The 25,523-nt window shown below is 38.7% G+C and overlaps 3 protein-coding genes across 8 annotated transcripts in view; all 3 read left to right on the top strand.

Annotated features, from left to right (window-relative positions):
* The window catches only part of fynb (FYN proto-oncogene, Src family tyrosine kinase b), a 36,455-nt gene extending 18,262 nt beyond the window's left edge, over positions 1–18,193 (top strand). For 2 of the 5 annotated variants that reach the window (XM_088361531.1, XM_088361532.1), the window contains 12 exons: positions 2,213–2,466; positions 7,631–7,727; positions 9,460–9,558; positions 10,014–10,117; positions 10,203–10,352; positions 12,901–13,065; positions 13,274–13,429; positions 14,649–14,828; positions 15,081–15,157; positions 15,921–16,074; positions 16,154–16,285; positions 16,970–18,193. In XM_088361531.1, the coding sequence (XP_088217657.1) occupies positions 2,223–2,466; positions 7,631–7,727; positions 9,460–9,558; positions 10,014–10,117; positions 10,203–10,352; positions 12,901–13,065; positions 13,274–13,429; positions 14,649–14,828; positions 15,081–15,157; positions 15,921–16,074; positions 16,154–16,285; positions 16,970–17,178 (1,767 nt within the window). In that variant the 5' untranslated portion in view covers positions 2,213–2,222 and the 3' untranslated portion in view covers positions 17,179–18,193. The remainder of the gene's footprint in view (positions 1–2,212; positions 2,467–7,630; positions 7,728–9,459; positions 9,559–10,013; positions 10,118–10,202; positions 10,353–12,900; positions 13,066–13,273; positions 13,430–14,648; positions 14,829–15,080; positions 15,158–15,920; positions 16,075–16,153; positions 16,286–16,969) is intronic. The other 3 variants (XM_088361533.1, XM_088361534.1, XM_088361535.1) reach the window with 3 other exon arrangements.
* A 1,785-nt stretch (positions 18,194–19,978) lies between these two features.
* On the top strand, positions 19,979–22,158 carry LOC148381797 (putative G protein-coupled receptor 139). The gene is made up of 2 exons (XM_088362520.1): positions 19,979–20,136; positions 20,823–22,158. The coding sequence occupies exons 1-2, from the start codon at positions 20,058–20,060 to the stop codon at positions 21,845–21,847; spliced, it is 1,104 nt and encodes a 367-aa protein (XP_088218646.1). The 5' UTR covers positions 19,979–20,057; the 3' UTR covers positions 21,848–22,158.
* traf3ip2a (TRAF3 interacting protein 2a) lies at positions 22,157–25,207 on the top strand. Of its 2 annotated transcripts, XM_088362518.1 has the most exons (11): positions 22,157–22,234; positions 22,303–22,363; positions 22,650–22,672; positions 22,757–23,149; positions 23,346–23,424; positions 23,487–23,662; positions 23,746–23,834; positions 23,911–23,979; positions 24,043–24,147; positions 24,441–24,515; positions 24,662–25,207. In XM_088362518.1, exons 3-11 carry the CDS (start codon positions 22,657–22,659, stop codon positions 24,806–24,808), a joined length of 1,149 nt encoding a protein of 382 aa, XP_088218644.1. In that variant the 5' UTR covers positions 22,157–22,234; positions 22,303–22,363; positions 22,650–22,656; the 3' UTR covers positions 24,809–25,207. The 2 variants fall into 2 exon arrangements, with proteins under 2 accessions (XP_088218644.1, XP_088218645.1); XM_088362519.1 differs by lacking the exon at positions 22,303–22,363 and having other exon boundaries at positions 22,175–22,234.
* Positions 25,208–25,523: the final 316 nt, after the last annotated feature.

Genomic DNA, 25,523 nt, shown 5'->3' with positions numbered 1-25,523 from the left:
TCCTGCCAATAGAGTACCCTAAAAATATTTAAAAGGAGAACGCAGGCAACACTAAATCCGAGAAATATCTCCTTTTCACCGATATGACCGACAATAAAAATGATACACCTGCACTTGCTGTGACAACCTGTGATTACGCTGACAGGCGTTCCAGGAAGTGTCTGTTCCAGTGGGTATTCTGATAAATCAATCTGTAATTAGGTGAAAAGAGAGATCAGTTACAATGTGCTGCCCGGTCAGGCTGCTGCACTAATTGGCAGAGAAGAGTGTAGCTTTTGATGATACCCTGTCATGAAAGTTCAAATTGCACTTGGCAGTTTGTAGCTAAAAACAAAGACCTAAAATGAGTGTACATTTTCTGTTACCAGCTGAGAGACAGTTCTGCCAATCTAATTTCAGAAACAGTGTTGGATAAGACCGCAAGAACTTAGTGCACATGTGTGGTACTAGCCTGGTATGCAAATTATAGTGTTTTAAGATGTTTTTGTAAATCTGCTCGAATGGGAATTGTTTTGACATTGTCTACATGAAACACTTTTTGTCACTTGAGATTTTTACCCCTCAAGAATTCCGTTTTTTAGTTTTAATTTTTTTTCCTCTGCAGCAGTTTAAAATGTGGTTATTCAGACAGAACAAGGTGGAAGTAAATATTAAGTGACATTTTTTTTTATATATGTTTGTCTGGTTTAATAGCATTCCAGTTGCTATAGCGTTACAAATTTTTTGTAAACCAAATTTAAAAAAAAAAAAAAATTAGGAACATTTTGTAATTTTTGTTCATCAAATGTTAAGCCCTAAATAAACAGTCATGTGACCAAAATAAACATAAACATGTATTTCAAGGGTCACACATACATACAATATTACAACTCTTTACTTCATCGTTAACTTTTTATTGATCATGCAGCTTTGCTTTGAATTATTTATTTTAATGTTTCACATTTAGAAGTTTAGTGTATCTGCATCACAAAGCAACACAACTGGTTTGTACCACCAAAAAAACAGTGAGAAGAGAAGAACAGCTTGTGATTCAATATTATTTGTATCGTGCTAAATTACAGAGTTATGTTTTTGAGGGCACGGCGGTGAGAGGAAAATTTGCATCTGAATATAAACAAGAGTCAATGCGGCTGTCGCAAAATAGAGTACATGGGGGTTTGGATGATAATATATTCCAATGCGGCAGGAATAAAACACTCGTGTAAAATTACAGTAATGTCAGTAAACGTTGGATCAAATCACACTTTTGGGAAATCTTGGTAATAATTAGCTAAACAGAGATTTGAAATTTAATTAAGTAGGAAAGACTTCTTTGTTTGGAGGCTGCTTTGACCATCTTGTTATAATATGGAGCTTCTCTCCAGCCAATAATCTTGACACCATTATGTCTCCTGACCATGAAGGAGATGCACTATATTCATGACTCATCAAGAGAGATTGAGCTGTGGTCAGGTTATAAAAAAAAAGATGGCTACTTTCCAAAGTATGGTGTTACTTAGTGCGAGAATGTCATGTGGAGTGAAAGCCGTGTCAAGTGACACTTTAGTGTTGAGTTCATTTGTATGATCTTATTTCAGTGGTTCATACAGCCAACCTACATTATTTTTGTTTGAGGCTTTTTTTTCTAGCTTGTTATTAGAAAAATGGCAAACTCGACATCTTTTGAAATCGTTTATAACGGGGGTGTCAAACGAGACGAAAAAAAATGTCATAGCTTCTCTCGGAGGGCCATTATGACTGTCAACCCTAATAAATGTATGAGCACCTCATATTATATACAGTAAAAGCTACAAAACAAACTAACAAATAACTCATTTTCAAATCAGACGAGTAAAAACTGGTAAAATATGGAAAAAAAAAATATTAAAAGTGAAGACAATTTGCAATTCTTCAATTTGTCTTCACGGGCCACATAAAATGATGTGGCGGGCCGTATCTGGCCCGCTGACCTTGAGTTTGACACAGGTGGACCAGCATGGATACATTTCTGTGTTAAACCTATTGTACATTGAGCAATTTCATCTCAGACGAAAAATGCTCCATCATGAAGAAAATTGGCCATCATATCTCAAAATCAGCCGTCATACATCTCAGTGCGAGAAAGAAGATGGAACTGTTTTATGACAGATATCAGGCAATGAGAAATCGACTGTCAATTGCATTCCGCTAAATTAACCTATAATATCTGTTGTTCTTCCTTCTGTCCTTCCAGATTATAGATAATGGGCTGTGTGCAATGCAAGGATAAAGAAGCAACCAAACTCACAGACGACAGAGACACAAGCATCTCCCATGCGGGCTACCGCTATGGGGCTGACCCCACGCCACAGCACTACCCCAGCTTTGGGGTCACGGCTATCCCCAACTACAACAATTTTCACACACCTGTTGGACAGGGGATGACTGTTTTTGGTGGGGTCAGCACTTCCTCTAACACTGGAACCCTCAGGACCCGAGGTGGGACAGGTAAAGTGGGAGCTAATGGTTTACTCGTGTAAGGCATATTCGGTTATCAAATGTCCTTATAGAATAGAATAGAATAGAATAGAATAGAATAGAATAGAATAGAATAGAATAGAATAGAATAGAATAGAATAGAATGCCCTTTATTGTCATTTTACAACTTAGTTATACAACGAAATTTGGACAGCTAGTCCCTTTTTAGTGCAAAACATTACAAAAATTTAAAAAAGTATAAAGGAAGTCTAAAATTAAAGTGAAAGATCTTATTTACAGTATAAGTCTAAGAATAAAAGTGAAAGATCTTATTTACAGTATGTTCAGAAAGTAAATAATAAATAGTTATTGTACGTAGTCTTATAAGGACTTGCTTGGAGTTTTCCAATCAGCACTTACACCCCAATAGCCTAACTGCACTGACTCGTCCCCTGAAATGTGCAATAGATTTCTGCAATTTTTCCATTGACAAGGTGCGCTAGCTAGGACTTGTTTCAAGCACCGCACTTAACCCCCCTGTCCTTGTTCCGCGGTGTTAAAATCTTTTAAAGCGGTTTCCTTGACAGTTTTAGAGGATGCGGTTCACCAGATTAGGCCATTCTGCTCTCCTTATGGCTTTGCTCCTCATGATTTATTTAAGGAGGTTCTCCAGAGTACCGTATTTTCCGCACTATAAGCACCTAAAAACCTCCAATTTTCTCAAAAGCCGACAGTGCGCCTTATAATCAGGTGCGCCTTATATATGGACCAATATTGAGCCACTACAGCAGGCATGTCCAAAGTCCGGCCCGCGGGCCAAATGTATATATCTTATATATGGACAAAGTTTTAAAATGGGCCATTCATTGAAGGTGCGCCTTATAATCCGGTGCACCTTATATATGGACATAGTTTTAAAATGGGCCATTCATTGAAGGTGCGCCTTATAGTGCGGAAAATACGATACTGGTGAATTGGTTTTGGATATTATAAACAACAGTTTTTGTCTGGTGTGGTCTTCAAGCATTTCAAACATTCTATAGTGCAACTACTTCTCAAGAAACCTGGCTGTCGAATGTTTGACCCATTTCCAAGCTGCCTTTTATTTCTAAAATCCTGGAGAAAAGCTTTGAGTCCTGCCCTGCCCCTCTGTCTTTTGGTGTTCCACAGGGTTATATGTCAGGGCTCTTGCTGTTTTCATTGCTTTTCCTGCCCCTATATATTCCATCCTATGAAAACATGTTATTTTATGGTTTTAAGTTCCAGTGCATCCCACCCTGTTGACCTGGCCCTATGGAAACATATTTTGTATAACCGTAGGATACTAAGTGTTTCTTATTCTTTATTTGCAACGATTATGGTCTTTATACCACCAGGGAGCCTGATCGTCCACTAAAACCTAAGGCAGGGGTGTCAAACATAAATGAAAAATATGAATGGTAATAAAAATTGCTAGCAATAGATCTATTTTTTAAAAGTGAAAACAATTAGTCATTTTGATATTGACATATGAATTTAATGCACAATTTGTCTTTGCGGGCCACATAAAATGATGTGGCGGGCCGTATCTGGCCCCGAGGCCTTGAGTTTGACACACATGTGACCTAAGGTGTCCTAGAGAGGGTAGCTAGCACATTTTGTTCCAAATTTCTTTACATCCATCAAAAATTCCTACTACTTCCTGCATTCCCTTCCGAACCTCAGCAGTTTGACACCCCCACCCTAAGTGCAACCCAGCCCTGTCAGAGTTTTGTGTGGAGAGAACATTGTCTAGGAAATGAATATTCCCACTCAGGATATCCTTTGTTTGGCTGAACCCTGTATCTACCTTGAACTCCAAATTTTCCCGCAATTTATACGACTCCACTTTCTCAAAGCATGCTTTAGTTCTTTCAGTGTTTAATCCAAATCCACTCAATGGGCAGTGACACAAGGAGAGGCTTATCTTTCAAAAATCCTCCTTCCTGCAGGGAAAATGTGGATATAAGCTGCCCTTCACTGTTGTAGTAACAGCAGTGCAACTTGCTATGGATTACTAATACCCATCAGGCACATCATAGATGAACTCAAACTATGTTAGCGTCACAAATTGATGTTTTGCTGATGTAATATCTTTCAATGCAACCAAGCTCGTTCTACGACCTTATATGTAAGTCGCTCACTGAGAGACAAGCTAACATGAGTCAATAAATCAATTTATACTTCCTAGCTACTCCATTGGCACATGTGTCAAACTCAAGGCCCGGGGGGCCAGATACGGCCCGCCACATCATTTTATGTGGCCCGCGAAGACTAATTGTGCATCAAATTCATTTGTCACTATTAAAATTACTAATTGTTTTCACTTTTAAAAAATAGCTTTGTTGCTAGCAATTGTTATTACCATTCATATTTTTAAAACATGCTAACAGTTTTTCTTAGTCTCTGTTTTGAAAACTAGTCATTCACTATTTTGTTGAGTACCGCACACTACCGTAATTTCCGGACTATAAGCCGCACCAGACTATAAGCCGCACCAGCTAAAATTCGGGGATATTTTAGTTTTTTTCTTACATAAGCCGCACCGGACTATAAGCCGCACGTGCACACGAGTTTTTTACAAAGAAAGACAGTACACAGAAAGTAATCATCACAAAAATCACAAAAAAAATCTTATATAACCCGCACCTGACTATAAACCGCAGGGTTCAAAATTTTGGAAAAAAGTCGCGGCTTATAGTCCGGAAATTACGGTATATATAATTTGAGACATTCAGACATTTATTTGGATTGGCAATTTCAATGGCGCTTCGAAGGAAACCATGACTATGATGCGGCCCGCGACAAAAATAAGTTTGACACCCCTGGCCTATTGGAAACACTCACACACTGTGAAGCAATCGGGGTCTTGTGATTCTTCAAACATTCGAGCGTTTCCCTTTTTGCCAATTTCATGAAAAGCAGCAAGCCCTTCCCATTAAAAGCCCTCATTTATTAAAAAACATGTTGCCCAGAGGTGTCTGAAGTCAAATGACGTGAATTCTTACGATCAAAAGAATATTTACAAGACTTTCTAAAAGGCTCCATTTGTCAAGTGCAGATGCCATGAAAACAGATTTAACAAACACAGGCCTGCTTGATCAAATACTTTTTAGTGACATTTTCAGCTTATCAAAGCCATTTGATCTCCAAGATAAAACAATTTAACCCCAAACAAGGGATCCATTCAAATATCAAATAATCAAATTAAAGTGGAGACTATCAAGTCTGTTCTCAAGGGTGCAAAATGTACAATTGTAAATACTACTCTTGTTTATTCTTTCAGTAATAAAAAACAAAAGTGAATGATGTAAAAAAGAACCAGCTAAAGTGAAGTGAGGCCTTGGCAATGCATATCCAGGGAACTTTTGAAACAGTTACATTTGTTAAATCATACATCTAAGTACAGTGTCTTAAATATGCATGACTGCTTTCTACTATACACAACCCGCAATTACTATAATCTCAGTTCTTTGTGAGATTTATTTTTCCCCACCCTTGTTTGTACTTGTTAACCTGCTCGCATTAAAGAGGAACACAGAGCGTATTCCTCTGAGAGAAGTAGGTTATTTTTAATGTACACATCTAACTAGGACAGGTTGTTATTTTTTTTTTTGTGTCGGTGTGTGTGTCTCTCGTCTCGTGACATTTGATTGAATTAATGTTAGGAGATAAGGGAAAGGTAACAGTTATGAAGCGAAAATGCTATCTTTAAAATTCAGAAGTGATTAGGAATTATGTAGATACAGGTACGGTGGAAATTCAATTTAACAGACCCGGAACGGACATACTCAAGATTTAACAGACAGGAAATTATTTCCAGTTTATTCAAAATGCGCTCTGGCACAGTCAACAAATTGTGCTATTTCGGGGTTGTGCACATTATACCAAGAGTGTCAAATTCATTTTTGTCGTGAGCCAAAACGTTGCTATGATTTCCCTCGCAGCCGTTATGCCTGTGAACCCATGTGTTTGATCAACTCCCACATATATACAAAAAATTTATGCATAACTAGTTTTGAAATCAAAACCCAGTAAATCGTTCGACTAATTTTCAATTTAATTCAAACGGAGGGATCAGTAACACAAATTAAAAGTGAAGACAATTTCCAACAAACATGAAGTTAACATACATGATTGGCTTCACGGGCCACATAAAATAATGTCGCAGGCCGGATTTGGCCCCCGGGCCTTGAGTTTGACCCCTGTGCATTATGATGAGAGCATGCGAAAAATGTACAAACCAATAATTCTGTGCTCCATTTTTAGCCCATAAAAAAACTTACTTTAATTCAAGAGACAGGTTCCACTGAAATGTTATGACTGTTCTACTGCAGTTTAGTTTCCGCTGGTCAGCAGCAATGCCATCCTATGTTATCCAATCATCTGCTTCCCTGCCCTTTTGTTCCACCAGCTTTGTATTTATTGATGCTGCACTCGGGGTAGCCTGCCAGTTATCTCATAACGGACTGAAGCGAGGTTACCCCTTCCTTCTTCTGTTCCTTATTACTCACGCCGCAGAAGAAGACAAAGAGATGAGAAAACATGGCTTTTGTATAGTTGCATATGCTTCACTAAAATCATCGGTGCAATCGATTTCCACTGTCTTCTATTAACACTTCAAATGTCATCACTTCAAATTGTAATTTTTTTTTTTTATTTTCACGTAATTTTTTTGCTTCATTTAATTAATTAGTTTGTTTATTTGTTATTTAATTACCGTATTTTCCGGACTATAAGGCACACCTAAGAACCTCAAATTTTCTCAAAAGCCTTTCTTATACTCCGTTGCGCCTTATATATGGACCAAATTCCTAAATTTAAACTGGCCCGAAGCATTGTGTCATGAAATCAATCATAAGTGGCCTGCTGAAGACTATGAATCATGAATCAAAAAGACTATGGATCATTATTTTGTGATTATAAAGTAATTTGTTGCGTCTGAAGTTGAAATAAAAAAGATAAAATGGAGAATGATTTTATTTGGATTAAAAATCGGACATGATGCGCCTTATAGTCCGGTGCGCCTTATATAAGGACAAAGTTTTAAAATGAGCCCTTCATTGAAGGTGCGCCTTATAGTCCGGTGCGCCTTATAGTCCGGAAAATACGGTGGAATGAAAGGTCATCTTGCAAAAAGATACTGATGTTATGTTTTTAAAAATTCTTTGTGCAGGAGTCACCCTCTTTGTGGCACTATATGACTACGAAGCACGGACAGAAGATGACCTCAGTTTCAGAAAAGGAGAAAGGTTCCAGATTATCAACAGCACGTAAGTCACTACAGTCGCTTGTCTGAGAGTCTCTATTTGGGAAGAATGTATCTGCAGTGAATAAGAGCCAAAATAAGTGCTGCTTTCTTTCATTGGAAATATAAATATTACTGCTCTCCTGTCTTCCATGCCATCCAGCCTCGAGTATTTATTTTTTAGAGACTCCTGTTGGACAAAAAAAAAAAAAGAAACCATTCATTGACTTGTGAACAGCAGCAAGAAAACACGGTCATGAGGTCTCAGACTGCTTTTTTAATTCCCCCCCTCTTTTGCTTCTTAGTGGAACCCACAAAGAGCTGCATCACATCTTCAGTTTCTCTCTCCACTCTACTCCCCCTTTTTTTTTTCATGCCAGCCAGCTTCAAATATTTATTCCTTAGCCACAGTGACTCCTGTTGGACAAACAATGAAAAAGCCTGAACGCGATCGTTATGATGAGAATAGTCAGATTCTATTTACAAGATTTTATGATTATGCTCATCCCTTCCAAAAAAACTCAGATTTATTGATGTTGCGAGTTTATTTTCATACCCCGTTAGGGAACAGCTCTCATTTTGACAGTGTTTGTAATTTATTTAAATCGTATCGTTCACACAACAGACAATCATATGAAGACACTCACATGGTGGAGTGAATGAATGCATGAATGATTCATCTGAATCACAAAGGTCCTCTGTTTAATTATTCTCTCATCACAAGACTCTCGGGGAGAGAGAGGATATGAATCGATTCAAAGACACAGGGGAGCTACATTGTTTATTTCACTTCTTTTCAGTGATATGCTGCATAAAATTGTTGGTTTGAATGGGTTTCTTTTTCAAATTCTGCTAAATGGGATAGACAGGGGGTCCACCCCTCCCAGTGTTTCCCTCCCAGGCTCCATAGAGACACAAATTTCAATATGTTACACAACACAAATACAGACAGTTCTCCTTCAGAATGCAGATTATTAGAGACCCTCCCGAGGCTTCCCTCTTGAAGCTGTCGAGTAAATCTTAGGCAATCCTCTGACACCTTTATTCAGCATAAATAAAACGGGTGATGCCATTTTGTTGTTAGCTCTTGTAGTAGCCACAATGGCTGGTGAGCTAAAAGGTTAGTTAGTTAAGAAAGTATTCAAGTATTAGTATAAGAAAAAAAAATGCCACTTTCAAATTGAAAAATAGGGATTAACACAAAAGATGAAGCAGCAATTAGCTTGATTTTTTTTTTTTTTTTAATAATGTGACTAGATGATGCTGATCTTGCTTGTTCGAAGCGTTTATTGTCATGTGTACAAAAGGAAAGCACTTTTTCTTTGTACAATGAAATTCTTTCGCTGTCCGTTAAAGTGCCAGACAAGGTAAGGAAGATTAAAAGAAGATTAAAAAGTAAAAAAAAACACAAAATATAAAAACCACAACAACTAAGGTGAGGGCAATAATTCGAATTTAATCGCTGAGCGAAGTGAAGGATAAAAAAAAAAAAAAACAGATGCAGGGCTGGGGTAAAAATGGGAAAACACAACCGCGTCAAATTGGGCCGTACTGAAATCCAAAACGGGAAACCAGAAAGCAGTGAAAAAGAAAACACAAGAGTACTGTGGTAAGTCAATGTGGGTGGTTCCAGACCATATAAATTCCAAACTGTCTGTGAATCAGGAGATATACTGCACAGTGGCACAAAGTATGCCAACTCAAGAGACTTGAGAAAGTCTAAAGCATTCTGCTCTTCTTGTTCTAAACTTTTCCAGTGAAGGGGACTGGTGGGACGCTCGTTCGCTCACCACTGGTGGCAGTGGTTATATCCCCAGTAATTACGTGGCTCCAGTGGATTCCATCCAGGCTGAGGAGTAAGTAGAGAAAAAAAGATTGTGCGTGTGTGTCAAAGTGCTAAATCGAGACAGAATACAGGAATAACAGAAATGTTTTGATAAAATCACTCATTTCAAAACAATATTCAGTCCTACTCGACTATAAATGACGAAAGAAATGTTGTGTGTTCAAGTGTTACCGTATTTTCCACACTATAAGGCGCACCTAAAAACCTCCAATTTTCTCAAAAGACGAAAGTGCGCCTTATAATCAGGTACGCCTTATATATGGACAAAATTTTAAAATGGGCCATTCATTGAAGGTGCGCCTTATAATCCGGTGCGCCTTATAGTGCGGAAAATACGGTCATCTTTAATTTGACCTTTTTTCCCAAATTTCTTGCTACAAGTTAATTAGTACCAAAGAGGTGAGGTTTCATTTGTCTCCAACTAGTACTGCCACTGGGTTAACGTGAAGCTTCCTCTAATTACAGTTGGTATTTTGGTAAACTGGGGCGAAAGGAGGCCGAGAGACAGTTGCTCTCTACTGGGAACCCACGGGGTACTTTCCTCATCCGGGAGAGTGAAACCACAAAGGGTAAATTATCAATATTTTTGATTCTATGTCAAAATAATATGTGGCTAAACCCGCTCATCCGCAAAAACCTAATTACGCCCCCTAGGTGCCTTTTCCTTGTCCATACGGGACTGGGATGACGTGAAAGGCGACCATGTCAAACATTATAAGATCCGCAAGTTGGACAGCGGTGGCTACTACATCACCACTAGGGCTCAGTTTGATTCACTACAACAGCTGGTTCAGCATTATTCAGGTACGACAGCTCTTCTTATTTCGTTAGCGCTGCTTATGCTACATTATGACTTTCATTGTTGCCTATCACACTTTGCTTTGTGTCAATATGTGGCCTGCAATTGACTAGCGACCAGTCCAGGGAATATCACCAAAGTCAGCTGCGATAAGTTTCAACTCATCTAATAAGAATAAGCGACATAGAAAACAGATGCATGATGAATTTATTCCAGTCAAACAGTGAAAAAAGGAAAATTTGTAATCAAATCAAAAGGGAAATTTATTAAAGGAATATCGTAATATGTTCATGAAAATTGTAAAAATATTTATTATACATTTATTGTTTACAATTACACACAAACACAAAATACTTAATGATATAAATGTTATGTACTACTACTTAAAGTAATAAATAATACAATAATCACTTAAGCTGTCAATTATTCCGACGATTAATCGATGAATTGGATGAAGAACAACAAAATAATTTACTTTTATTCCTTAATTATTTTATTCAAAATTAGGAGATTTATTTAAAATAGATTAAAAAAAAATGCACAAAATATTCAGTTACTGGTTTGGTCTGTAACATGTCAGAAAATTGTGTTGCTCATTGTTTTCCAAAGTAAATGTTTTAGTAATTAACTGTTCTTTCTCCCCCTTTGCTGCAGTCAGTCTCGTTTTAATCAGGTCCTAAAATATCACACGATACTTTATCTTCAAGTGACAACGCACTAAGGCTTCTGCTTTTATGGCTTATTTTTCTTGCTTGCAACAGGCCCTGATTGGATTGGATCAATAAAAACAGGAATCAAAACACTGAGTACAAGTTATCTTCACTGAGTCTTTGCGTCAATGCATTTAAAATACCACAATGAAAATAGCTGGTCATGTTCTTTGAAATCCTCCATTGGTTTTTCCAGGTCAGATGAACATTGTGCCCCCAAGGGGGAGCCAAGTGCATGCTGACCAACTCCAAAATGGAAAAAAAAACCTATAATGGAGAGCAATTGATTCAACTGAGATCAAATTGTTATCATTCCAATCCATCTTTCTGGGCTGCTACATTTCTAGGAAAAGATTTGTGTTTGCTGTGGATACAGTTCACATATTGGCAGCTTTTATGACAGGAGAGAACCAAATTAGCAGGCAATTGTCCCAGATGGGTTTTGACGGCCAGCTAAGCACCCTCATGGGTGAGACTCTGGCCTTTATCTCATCTTAACTGCCCCATGTAAACACCCTGCGGATTACTGGTTGGGAGGCTAGATGTTTATCCCGCATGAGGATAGAAAAGGGGGGGGGGGGGGGGTCTTTGCACTTATCAGCTTGTATAGACGGAAACACGGGGCCTAATCTACCGGTTTAATCGATAACAAGCAAACAACGAGAGCTTCCTCTGGAGTAAAAGCAAGACATTTGATTTCATGAGACAGCGTTCAGCGGATAAAGTGATGCTGAGCGGCGCTAATCGAAATGGAAGCAGCTGGTGAACCACTCAGGCACCTAAACGGGCCTAGCCTAGATATTGCTTCTCTTGTTTGTGCTTTATGTTTAACTGCTACTTTTGTATACGTTCCTAGAATTCAGATTAGCTCTTAACATTAATTACCGTCATTATCGTAAAGCATCTGCAGGTTGAGAGACCCTTAAAAGGGAGGGAACTTGCTTTATGACCGTATGTCCATAAATAGGCTAAATTGTTGATGTCTAACTCGAGGCCCGGGGGCCCAAATACGGCCCGCCACATCATTTTATGTGGCCCGCGAAGACAAATCAAATTCATGTCAGTATTAGAATTGCAAATTGTCTTCACTTTTAAAAAAATAGAGATATTGTTAGCATTGTTTTTAAAAATTTGTCTCAGATTTGAAAACTAGTTATTCATACTGTATATCAGGGGTGTCAAACAATTTTTTTTCGTGGGTCGCATTGTAGTCATAGTTTCTTTCGGAGGGCCATTATGACTGTCAACCCAAATAAATTTATGATCACCTCATTTTATATACAGTATAAGCTACAAAACAAACTGACAAATAACTCGTTTTCAAATCAGTAAAAACTGGTCAAATATTTAAAAAATATATATATATTTTTAAAAGTGAAGACAATTTACAATTCTAGTAATGACACACAAATATTATGCACAATTTGTCTTCACGGGCCACATAAAATGATGTGGTGGGCCGTATTTGGGCCCCCGGGCCTTGAGTTTGACACCTGTGCAATATATAATATGAGGCAGTCATAGATTTATTTGTGTTGATGATCATAATGGCCCTCCGAAGAAAACTTTGACAACAATGCGACAAAAATCTGTTTGACACCCCTGGGCTAGATAGACAAAAGTATTGGGACACTCCTCATAGCCTCCTCAGTCTGACAAATGTTCTTCTCCAAGACATTACAATCGTATTAGGGTGCATTCTGCTCACATGTATCTGCACTGTAGAATTCATCTGAACAGCAGTTCAAGTGAATTTCTTCCTCCCCTTTGCTGCAATTTTGTCTCGTCAACTTCTCTATTGCATTTCTTCTCTTATTTCTGCATTACTGCGTGGCCCGAGCAGACCGAGCCGCCGGTCTCTGTTGTCGCTTGGTGGTTCCCTGCCACAAAGGGATGCCCCGCCTCACTGACCTGTCAGTCAAAACCAAAGATGTGTGGGAGATCCCGCGGGAGTCACTGCAGCTGATAAAGCGTCTTGGGAATGGGCAGTTTGGGGAAGTCTGGATGGGTATGGATCCATTCACCTTCAGATGAAGGGGCTGTATGGAGGAGGCCACACAAGGACAGTTGAGACCCCAAAACGATTGCGGGGGGGTTCCTTTGGAGATGTTGCAGGGAAACCGTTTTATTAGTCCAAAGTTGGCCTCCTTCATCAACCTTAACTGCATGTACTCCTCATTAGTTAACCCTGTATGCCTTCCCTCCCCTCCTTGTAGAGTATGCGAATGGTTTGAGCTTTAAATTAACTGGCGTGTGTGTGAACTACATCCCTGACACTGTGGGCTTGAGTCATGATGCCTGGGAGATCAGAAGAGAAACCCTTGAATTGAAGTTAAGGCTGGGCAAAGGATGTTTTGCTGAGGTTTTTTACGGTAAGAGTACTGTCCCCCCCCCAAGACTATTATTTTTATCAGTATTCAGAATTTTATTTTTACACTGATTTGTGAGATTAGAATTTTTTTTATTTTTTATTATTGAAGATAAAATTTCCCCTGATAGTTTGTTTACTCACAAACTGAATAAGCATTAAGTATATAATATAATAATTTATTTTAAAAAATGCATTCAACATTCAGCATATTTTCTATACTGCTAATAAATTATATTTATATTTTCAATTGTTTTTTATGTATTTGTTGATAAATGTAACACCATAGATATTTACAGTTCCATGTGCAGATACTGGAATATTATTTTTATCAGTGTTCAGAATTAAATTTATACACTGCTTTGTGAGATTAGAATTTTTTTTATTAAAGATAGAATTTCCCTTGAGAGTTTGTTTACATACAAACTGAATAAGCATTAAATATATAATATAAGAATTTATGAAAAATTCATTCACCATTCAGCGTATTTTCTATATTGCTAATAAAATATATTTATATTTTCAATTGTTTATTATGTATTTGTTGATAAATATAACACCATAGATATTTACAGTTCCATGTGCAGATACTGGAAATAATTTTTTTCCCAGATGACACCCAGCTTCTGAGCACCTTTACCAAGCTGATGGAACCTTCTTCCCAAAAAAATGGGCAACACTGATATTCAGTCTTACTTAAAACCTTCCAAGCATGCGAGTTGATGGTCTCCAACTTCCCTTTGAGTCACCCCTCTACATCCTCTCACAGAATGAGATCAGTAGAACTATTACAGTGGTCCATTTTTGATTATGTAACAGCAGTGCCACAGTCATGTTATGTTAGAGCAACTGGCATCCCCACAGTTGGAAGCTTACAGGCTTGCCCTGGTTAATCATCCTCTGAAGGATTATCTGCTCCCATGTTGGCGCATTGTAGCTCTTCAATCCTCACTGGATTCTACTGATGGCTTTTCAAATTCAAATCAAAGTACCTTCTAAATCTTTTATCCAATTAATTATCTATCTGCTCAAGCCGTGTGCCTGAGAAGTAAAGATGATCTGATTCCCATAGCGTCTCCTGATCTCCTGCTGTGTGGCATGTTTACATCGATGTCTGTAGTACAATTTTTTTTTTTGTGCATGCCTAACGTATCATCTCTGATTGGACGATGTGATTGAGGTGTAAAATGTGCTAATGGTATACTCATGCCTACATGTGTCAGGAACATGGAACGGCACCACAAAGGTAGCTGTGAAGACTCTGAAACCTGGAACCATGTCCCCTGAGTCCTTCCTGGAGGAGGCTCAGATCATGAAGAAACTCCGCCACGACAAGCTGGTCCAGTTGTACGCTGTCGTGTCTGAGGAGCCTATTTATATTGTCACAGAGTACATGGGCAAAGGTACATGAATTTGGAATTAATTCAGTTGCTAACCAAAACAGCAGTACCTATGCAGCTAGCTGAACCATCTCGGGTATTAGATTAGCTTTGTTCGGTGGCAATGTTAACTGTGGTGGGTCTTAATTTTGTTGGCTGTTAGTTGCAGATATTTTTGTTTCACTTCTGCCATTTTTTTTTATGTTTTAAAAACTTCCCCTAATATAAATTGTGTTATACTCGTGTTGATTGATAATATAAAATATTGCCCTGTAGGAAGTCTATTGGACTTTTTGAAGGACGGAGAAGGGCGAGGGTTGAAGCTGCCCAATCTTGTGGATATGGCTGCCCAGGTATGTTGTCTTTTTTTTTTCAGTCAATTATAAAACAAGCGCCCCTTTTATTCTTAAATAACTATAAATCCTGCAAAAACAGTAAAATCATTTAGAACAGGGGTGTCAAACTCATTTTTTTGGCGGGCCGCATTGTACTCATAGCTTCTTTCGGAGGGCCATTTTTTATGACTGTCAACCCAAATAAATGTATGAGCACCTCATATTATATAATTATATAATATAATCTTCACGGACCACATAAAACGATGTGGCGGGTCGTATCTGGCCCCCGGGCCTTGAGTTTGACACCTGTGATTTAGAATCAAGAGGTGTGGAAAAACACAAATGAACCAAATTGTTTCAAAACTACAGATTTTTGTTCATTTCAAATTTATCATCAGTCTCAAAATATCAGCGTCATTAAATTCTGTGCTTGTTCTTTTTTTTTTTTGATTGTTTGATTTTTTTTCTGATTGATATAACAACTAAAAGCCGATTTTCTGACTGACAAAGAAAATAATCCACCTGACTGATACATTGGCTAACTAGGACGCATATTTCTAATCAGGGCAATCAACTTCAAGGGCAGAGATATCGAACCCCTTGAGAAGCCAGCTAAATGAAGTCCATTAATGGGAAAAAATGAGGGACATGATGTGTGTCGACAGTACTTCATCAAGTACAGTCAGACTTTAACTCTTGAACAGCTTTTTTTTTTCAAATCTGGATGTTGCAGCAAATCATAACTGGTATTTAATTCAGGCGTGCTCTTCTGTGCCAGGTGGCAGCAGGTATGGCTTACATAGAGAGGATGAATTACATCCACCGAGATTTACGCTCTGCCAATATTCTGGTGGGAGACAACATGGTGTGTAAGATCGCCGACTTTGGCCTCGCCAGACTCATCGAAGACAACGAATACACCGCACGGCAAGGTCAGTCTTTTTTTCCTCTCTGCTGTCCATCCACCGACTCTAGGTTTGACCTTTGCTTCCATCGTTGTCATCCATTCAGGTGCAAAGTTCCCCATCAAGTGGACCGCCCCGGAGGCTGCGCTGTACGGCAAGTTCACCATCAAGTCGGACGTGTGGTCGTTTGGCATTTTCCTGACAGAGCTAGTCACCAAGGGTCGAGTGCCTTACCCGGGTGAGTATTGCTTTTAAATCTAGCTGCCTTTGCTGAGACTTTTTTTTTCTGTGAAAGCCTCCGGCCGCCCTCATGCCGTTTTATGAGAGTAAAAGGTTCTTTAATGCTTGGGTAATCTTTGTTTCCCTTGCCAAAATGTGAGATAACACTTGATTACTGCTGTTGCCTGCAGGGCAACTTAAATTTCTGACCGGGAAAAAAGGGAACATGGGAGGAATAATACGCACGTCCAGATGGATTTGTAAATGAGTTGTGCTCAAGGCAGAAGGGAAGGAAGGTTAGGATGCAACTGAGCGGAGGGATTAGCTTCTTTGTTTTTTGCATAAAATACCGTGAGTGAGCTCTTTAACACGTTTTGAAAAGCTCAATAAATGTTAAAATATAAATGCAGTGGAACCTCGACAATCCGAGGAGCCGTTCCCTGTTGTAAATCTAAAAATATTTGACGGCCGACAAAATTGTTGTTTTTGTAATAGCCTAGAGATGCCACAAGGTGGCGGCAAAGCAATTAAAACGCATAAGCATCAACATCATACATGTATATATAATCATGAACCCCTCTTATATAAATGACAAGACTGAATTTTAAATGGAGTGTATTGGCACCGTAGCACACAGTGACACCTAGTGGACTGGATGTTTGTCTTGCCTAAATATTTTCACCCCTCTGCCCGTGCGTTCCAGGCATGAACAACCGTGAGGTGCTGGAACAGGTGGAACGAGGCTACAGGATGCCATGCCCCCAGGACTGCCCCATCTCCCTGCATGAGCTCATGCTGCAATGCTGGAAGAAAGACGCAGAGGAGCGACCCACCTTCGAGTACCTGCAGGCCTTCTTGGAGGACTACTTCACAGCCACCGAGCCTCAGTACCAGCCCGGAGACAACCTCTAAACGTTCTTCCTCCCTGCCTCTAGGTTGGAGCTGGATGCAAAACAAAAACAAACTGGAATCTTCCTGGACTTGTCACTATTTTATTTTGGGGGACAAAGCATCCTTCCGCTCAACTCATTTCATTTCCTACACCCCCTCTAGTGTATGAAGTCTGCTATGCCATAAGAGGTGAGTTTGGAGGCAGGGGTTGGATGCGATACTTGTATTCAGTGTAAATATTTTTTTAAAAGGGTTGTTTTAGTTTGTATGTCTGCTTCAATTCAAGAAATATTTTTCATCTGCCAAAAGTGAAGGTGAAGAACCATTTCATCTGTCTGTGTATAATTCCTGCAGATTACGTTGAAACCCAATCCTCCGCCACATCTGATTATGTCTTCCATCTCCTGAGGTTTTATTTTGCTTCCCCCAGATTGCTTGCTGTCTTATAGATACTGCTGTCTGGAATCACATCATACTTTTTTTTTTTTTAAATGACCATGTACAGATTGTCAACATATCCCTCCCCCCTAACATTTTCCCAAATTGTGATCAGATGGAAAATAGGGGTGTCCCGATACCACGATAAATTGTCTGTAGGTGTGATTGTGATTTCTGTGCTCTGCGATTGGTTGGCAACAGATTCAAGTCAAGTCAAGTTTATTTGTATAGCCCTAAATCACAAACAGTCTCAAAGGGCTTCACATAGACAAAAATTGACAATTATCCTCAAAGCATCCCCTGATCTTAAGCTCCCAAAAGGGCAAGGAAAACCTCAAAAAAACCCTGCCAGGATTCTTCGTGTCCCCCCGCCTACTGCCCCAAGTCAGTCAGTTCAGAAATCCAATCCATGTGTCATGTCTGCTGATATTATATCGAATCAATATCGATATCGTATCAGAAGTCAAACCGTATCGGGACACCCCTAGTGGAAAAGTCATTGTTACACAATTAGCATCCATTTTTAATTTCCTCAAATAGGGAACTATGGTTGCCAGGTCCATCAGCCGATTTGAGCAAATAAAAGCCTCTGCGCAAACAGATGCCTCTTTTTTTTTTTTTTTTACCGTATTTCCTCAAATATTCTAGTTGCCTCCAATTTACGTCACCAGATGTAAGGGGCACTTAGAGGAATGAACACCTCTCACGGATTTGATGGTCACCCTCTTTCGTCCAATTCAAGATATAAATCTCTCTCCTGAAAATAACTCAATTATTATAGCCACTTGAAAGAACACTTATTGAAATAAATTCCGCCCCTGTAGATGCTTTATCCTTTCACAGGGATTTGTACAAATAAGGGCGTCTTAAATATGTAAACAATTGGTGTCCTTTGCAGTTTGGTACATTAAAAAAAAGCCTGAGCCACTTTTGGAGGAAATCTTGTACTTTAAGAAGTATGCAAGATGTGATCTGTCATTGCAGGATTTTTTTTCCATTTGTTTACAGTGGGTAACAACAGTTGTACAGCAAACTGATTAATTATGCTTCTTATGCCATTTTTTTTAACATCAAAATGTTTTATTAATTAAGTGATGTCTTTTTTCAGGGTCAAAAGGACAATAAACTAACAGTTTCTAAGTGACGTTCTATTGATTGTACCATGCTCGCTGTTTTCTTCATGCATGAGCTACAAAATTTTCCTGAGCATCATCACTGTTGTTTGTTTTCAGATGTTTGATTTCCAATTCACTAGTGTAGCAAAGTCCAGACGATTGACCGGCTTAACATAAATTAGTCTTGCACTATGGACTCAGATTTATTTACAGCTATTTTATTGCAATGAAATTTGCATTATATGCAAATTATTATTGAACCCCAACTGATAAGACACCAACAATTCTGTGATCTCATCCTTGCTTTCGTGATAGTCCCCATGGAGGCATATTTGCATATGTTATTTGACTATGATACTGTGATGTATTCATTTCAAAACTCATATGCACATTGTTCATTTCAACCTGTGAAATTTTGAAAGTGTTTTGCACAATGTTCTGGATTAGTGTGAGTGCCATCATCTGCAAGGTGGACTGACTCCTTCGTCACTCCTCCCAAAGCTTTTAATGCAGTCACACCCATTCCTTCCACATTTCGACCATATCGTTGTGTACTTGTGGCGCTATAAACATCTGGATAGTTACTCGACACAGCAAGGGGAGACTTGAAATGAGACCATAGGAACTACCAGGTATGTGCAGTTAATTTTTTTTTTTTTTTGCATCTAACTCATGATATTTCTCTTCTGCTTGTTAATTATGATAACAGAGGATTGCATGAAGGTTGGTTTTATTTTATTTTTTACTTCTGTTGAGTTATTTTATGGAAACATCACCTGTAATGTGACAATTGTGTTAGTTGTGCTTACGAGTTTCAATTTTCAAAGGCTATGAGGAGTTTGAAAAAATATATACATATTATTTTTAGATAAAGAAATTAAGAATTTCTGTGGGTTTGCTAATACTAAAGGATCATTACCCAAATAGTTTTTTTAAATTATAATTATTATGAAGTTATAATTGTTTGTTTAGTAATTTGGAATGCAGTTGTTTTCCATCTTTATTAAAATAATTATATAGTACAGATACTTTACAGAAATGAAAAACAATGGTTTTTATTTTCAATAAGCAAATGTACTGTACAGCGGGTTCATGCAATAATGTTTTTTTTTTTACATTTAGTTTCTTCTGTAGACCACAGTCGTTTGTAGATCAACTAAAAAGTAGGCCCTCTGAAAATGTTTTCATTTTAGATGCACCTTCAAATTGTATTTTATGTTTTTGTGTGTAACTAGTATATTTAATTAAGTTGTATTGAAGTACCTACACTTTGCTTATTAAGTAGTATAATACAATGTTGTGTGATTGCTTCCTTGCAGAGATGAGCATGTGAGCTATTGCTTGACCATGGAGGCTGTTGGAGGCACGACCTTGGTCACTCTTCAGAAGATCTACTACCCGCTCCTTTGCGTGATGGGTATTCCAGGTACTTGACAGTATTTTGTTTACTATTTTGCCAATTTATAGCAACGTTTAACAATCTAAGCTATTATTTGTCTTATTTTTTCCCCTCCAGATTTGTTACATTTATAGGTCATGTGTAGTCCTATTTCAGTTACAAATAAATAAATAATATTTATATTTTTTAGATTCAAAACAATAATTCAACGCTTAGAAATATGAAATAAAAAGAAATTAAAATCACACTGCACATTACAAAAACCGCCGTGTTTAATAATCACATTGATACAATTAACCAATTAAATCAATCCCCAAAATAAGGAAAATGGCGGTCAAGTAGTTAACATGACAGCAGGACAACAACAAAAACAAAACAGAACATTACACAAGATACTTTGCTGTTTATTTAGATGAATCACCCCGAGTAATTTAGTAGCAAGTATTTAATTAAAGTCGGCACTCTAGCTTTCAGATCATCGACGGTCATTTAGTGCCCTCTTGTGGCGGAAGTACGCCCTACAGTTTGGTATGATTTACAGAACTTAATATTGCTTTACTGGAGCAGATTGATAAACTCTACTGTGCAAACAAATAAAAATATATATATTACTGTATATTCTTGTGACGTGGGCAGCACGGTGGTACACTGGTTACCACGTCGCCTCACATTTCAGGGGTGTAAGGTTTGATTCTGGCTTTTTTTATTCTCAGCAAACCTCTTCACCTTCTACATGATCTGCTTCCGTAAATGTGGCATGTCTGACACAGCCGTGGTGTATCTCAGCTGTCTCGCTATTGTGGACACCTTCTACCTGGTGTGGGTGATCCTCATCGACCTGACTCTCACCTTCTGGCTGCTGCAGCCCTTCTGGCACTCCTACCCTTGGTGTGGCATCCTGAGCTTCCTGCAGTATGGCTCCCTCTACAGTTCATCATGGATTGTAGTGGTGTTCACCATTGAGCGCTATCTGGTTCTTCGAAACACAGCGGCCAAGCAGGACTTTTCACAGACAAAGGTCACAAAGCTGACCTGCGTGGCCATCGTGATGGTGTCTCACTTGGTTTCGGTGCCGCTAGGCTGGATTAATGTTGTTGTATCCACCGACATTATGGTGGATGGAGAAAACGTGACTCTGCCTCGATGTCAATACCGAAATGAGATCTACTCCACTGCCATTGTATGGATAACCAGCTTTCTCTCAGGAGGTGTTCCCATCGTGCTGGTTATTATCTTTAATTACCTCATCGGGCATCATCTATGCCGTGCCAGCAATCTTTTCACAAAAGAGGAGCGTCGGGTCATACATGGACGCAGCACAAGGGGTATGTTGAGAAGAACCCTTCTCCTGCTGGGAACTGTCTCTGTGGCTTTTGTGGTGCTCAGCCTGCCTCGATTTGTAACATACTGCATCCTGAGGACCGAGTACAACACGGAGAACTTTAACAGAAACGATTACAGAATCCCCATCAATGTCGCCGGTGATTTGGCTAACATGCTCCAGAATCTGAACTCCACCACTAACTTCTTGCTCTACTGCATGGTCAGCGGTCGCTTCCGGCAGGAGCTGCTTCGGGTGGTGACTTGTAAAGTTGCGACTGGGGAGGCTTCCTCCTTCCTCACGCAAACCGTGAAAGTCTTCTCACTGTCAGAACATAAGGTCACGTCAACTCACAACCGTGATGTTTACCTGCCTCAGACGAGCAAACTCGAGGAAACAGAAATGTACGACACCTGAGATATTGAGACAAAACATGTCCCAAGAAAGTCTATTAAAATTTATATTATTGGAAGGTTGCTTCAGCATGATGGCGTTCTTCTTAACCAGGAACTGTCAGGTGTGTTGTCATGGTGACGTAACATGTCTTGCCACACCTCTCAACTCTTTATGTTTGTAATAAGAATAACCTTAAACATAAAATAAATAAACTACTACTAACTTCATCATGTCATCTTTATCAAGTGTGTGCTCCTTTTAGAATCACCTTTCTATTTAAAGGTAGGTTGGGCATTGCAGCCTTGCTCTGATTGGCCATTGAAGGCGAGGGGGCGGGCAGTAGAAATATTTCCTGTTTGTGTGAGAACAGGTTAAACCTGAGGTTAAGGGCGAAGCACTTCCAGAAAGGTGTGATGTTTCTTATTCTTCATTTCAATATTTTTAAGCTTCATTTAACTTATTAAACTTTTATTTAGATTTTACTTGGAAGAAGCTACCTGTCAGGTGTTTCCGAGCACTGGTGTTGACTTTGTACTGGTGAGCACATATTGTTGTTATGCATAACTCAGCCCAGATTAAAGGCACGGCAAATATTGTAAAATTAACAATATATATAATTTTTTTATCGAGTCTGTAGCACATCTTAATCCTTTGTTCTGTTATTCAACTAAAAAAATATGGAAACAAAAATGTAATTAGAAACAGCCTTAGCATGAATGTTTCACTTTCCCCCTCCTTTAATAAACAAACTTTTGCCGAGGTCGATCAATGTATATTTCTATTCATGTTTTTTTTTTTTTTAAATTGTGCCGTTTCTTTGCAGCAACTACATGGCCACTTCAAAAAGTAAGAAAGATATTTGACTAAATATTCAGCACCAATCACTGTAGTGAACTGAACTGTCTTTTTATTTTTTTTGTGCTTCTTTAGGCCTTTGGACCCATCGGAGCATTCCTATCGAGGTGGATGAAAGCATGCCACCCTCCAGTCTGGACTTTGACTGCCAGAAGTGGAGTGGACCAGAGAACAATAGAAGCTGGGAGCAGACTGGAGAACTGGACATCCATGTCAAGCGAGAGAGACTTCTTCAGCATTATTTCCAGAGTGAACTAAAAAATTCACCTACCTCTGGCCAGGGTGTCTCTGTTTGGCCTCAAAAACAAGGAGAAAATAACCATTGTGGTTTTATGGAACCTCAAAACAGGCTTGATTGTTCATTGGATGATGGAGATGGTTTGGAGCAACCTCTCCCACTCATGTCGGGTGTCAACGCTGGCCACTATGTTCCGTCACGCTTCCCAGCTGCACATAAACATGGCCAATGTACGTTTTATTTTTTTTTTCTATTTAATATTGCCCCACTGGAAATGTCTGTAAAAACACATTGCAGTTCTTCACAAAATTTTATTAAAAATATAAGCTGTTTGTTATTAGAGGAAAAAAAAATTGCTTCTCAAATGAAAATTGTTCAAATTTTTATTTACATAATAATTGAGTGTCTACTATTCTGTCTTTGCAGGCGTCAGTCCAAAGCAGGAGAATTGTCTTGGACACGGTTTGTGTCCACACCAAAGAGCTCGACCCTTTGAACGAACATGGTATTGAACATCACTCATTTCTGTATTATTTTACTGCAACTCTCATTATTTTTCTTCTACAGTAACCATCCAGGAAACAGAATGCAATATCACAATATTCCAAATCCCCGTCAAGTACAACCTGGGGCAGCCCCTAAAGATGTTATGTGTGAGGTCAGTTTAGATTATCGTCTTCAAGCAGATCCCGTACCAGCTACGAGGGAGATCAGGAAGACCGTCACGCTCCCTGATGAATATAGTAAGTAACACTTCGTAAATATATTTGTTGTATTTATTTGTGTGGCTGGATGGAAGTTTGCAATTGTCTTTGTGTATTTGTAGGAAATGTTTTCATCACATATTCAGTGGACACAGCTGAAGAAATGACTGGTTTTGTGAAATTTCTAACAAGTCAGGGCTTCAAACCGGCTGTAGGCTCCAAACTCTCGTCACAATCGTCCCTTCTCAAATGCTATATACACACCTCCACTGTTTATTTATTTATAGATTGACATATTTGATACTCCGGCCATACGGATGGGCTTCACCAGATGGATGGACAGATTTTTGAATGATGTAAGTCCTGGATTTGTAGAGTAAAATTAAAGATGCCATCAATTGATCATGCAAATTTTACAGAAATCCGTCCTCATCATTGTGGCAATCAGCCCCAAGTACAAGGAGGATGTAGAAGGGGATAATGATGATGAGCACGGGCTACACACCAAATATATCCACAATCAGGTGAGCTTCCACAAGTGCAGCATTGGCACATGTTTGCTGATTTTTTTTATTTTTTATATGTACAATATTTGGTCCTCTTGAGTGCCTGCCAAACCATCATGGTCTATCTAGGGCAGGGATGCTCATCTGATGGTCCATCACATTATTTATTTGTGTATTTATTTATGTATTAATTTGTTTTTTTTAATTTATTTACAAACCCAGAAAATGTTTCATTGTGAAATGTATGATAGAGTGAAATATTTTAGGAGCACATATTTTTATTTATTTTATTTTTTTTGCTGTTGGTGCAGATCCAGAATGAATTCATCCAACAAGGCTGCCTGAATTTCAGACTTATACCAGTGCTATTTTGCAATGCAACAAAGGTGAGTAAATAAATGACATAAATAATAAATGCTCAAACAACATTACCTTGTTGTCATGATAATGTGCTGAACTCCTTGCACCAATGTGAAAGTTGCTGATGTATTTAATTGTGATTTCTCCCTCCCTTGTTTTGTTTTGGGGACAGAGACATGTCCCTAGTTGGCTTCAGAACACGAGGATCTACAGGTGGCCCCTCGACATGCAGGACCTTCTGTTACGCCTGCTTAGGGAGGAGCGTTACATCATTCCACAGCCAGAAGCATCCCTCACTCTCACAATTCGTCCACTCTGAAAGAAATGACACACAAAGAAGAGAATTTGACATTTCCAATAATTGTGTCCACATATCTTGGTCTATTTGATTTACTATCGACACTGACATAATATTTGCAGTGTATTTAATTCTGAACAATTCTGCCTGCATGGCCATGTTTGAAATAAGAATAGATAATTCCGTATCAGGAACAGAAGCGTGGATACCGGAATATTTAAATGCACGTTGGGTCACAATGTGAATAACTATATTTACCACAAGGTGGCAGTATATTACAAATAATCAAAACAACCCAGCACCACTTGGATTTAAAACAGAAAAAAAGTAAGGCGTAATGGCATTTACGGTTTATTTACTATTATTTACTGTGTTATGATACCAGAAATTATTGTAGGACAATACAATTATTTCAAATAATGCTTGGCTTGTCATTCATTCCAACGAGAGGTCTAACAATAAAGAATAAAGGACTGATTTGTTGAAATTCTAGTGACTAGAATTTCAATAAATCAGTCCTTACAAGTTCAACTTTAGCTTGAGAGAAGTCCAGGCCAACCAGTCTGTTTCCTTGACCTAACTAAAAATGTTTTTTTCACTTTAAGTGCTGTGTTTCACCCGCTTTATCAGATCCTGAATGAGGCCACTTCCTGCCAACACCAGGCCTGCCAAAGCCAATAAATCCAGCTTTTATTGTTCCACAAATACCTGCCACTCGTCTCAGCGTTATCTACCG

This window comes from Syngnathus floridae, chromosome 19 (assembly GCF_059516105.1).
Source record: "Syngnathus floridae isolate MCC-2025c chromosome 19, RoL_Sflo_1.0, whole genome shotgun sequence".
NCBI classification, from domain to species: domain Eukaryota; kingdom Metazoa; phylum Chordata; class Actinopteri; order Syngnathiformes; family Syngnathidae; genus Syngnathus; species Syngnathus floridae.
This window is presented reverse-complemented; position numbering and strand designations above follow the sequence as displayed.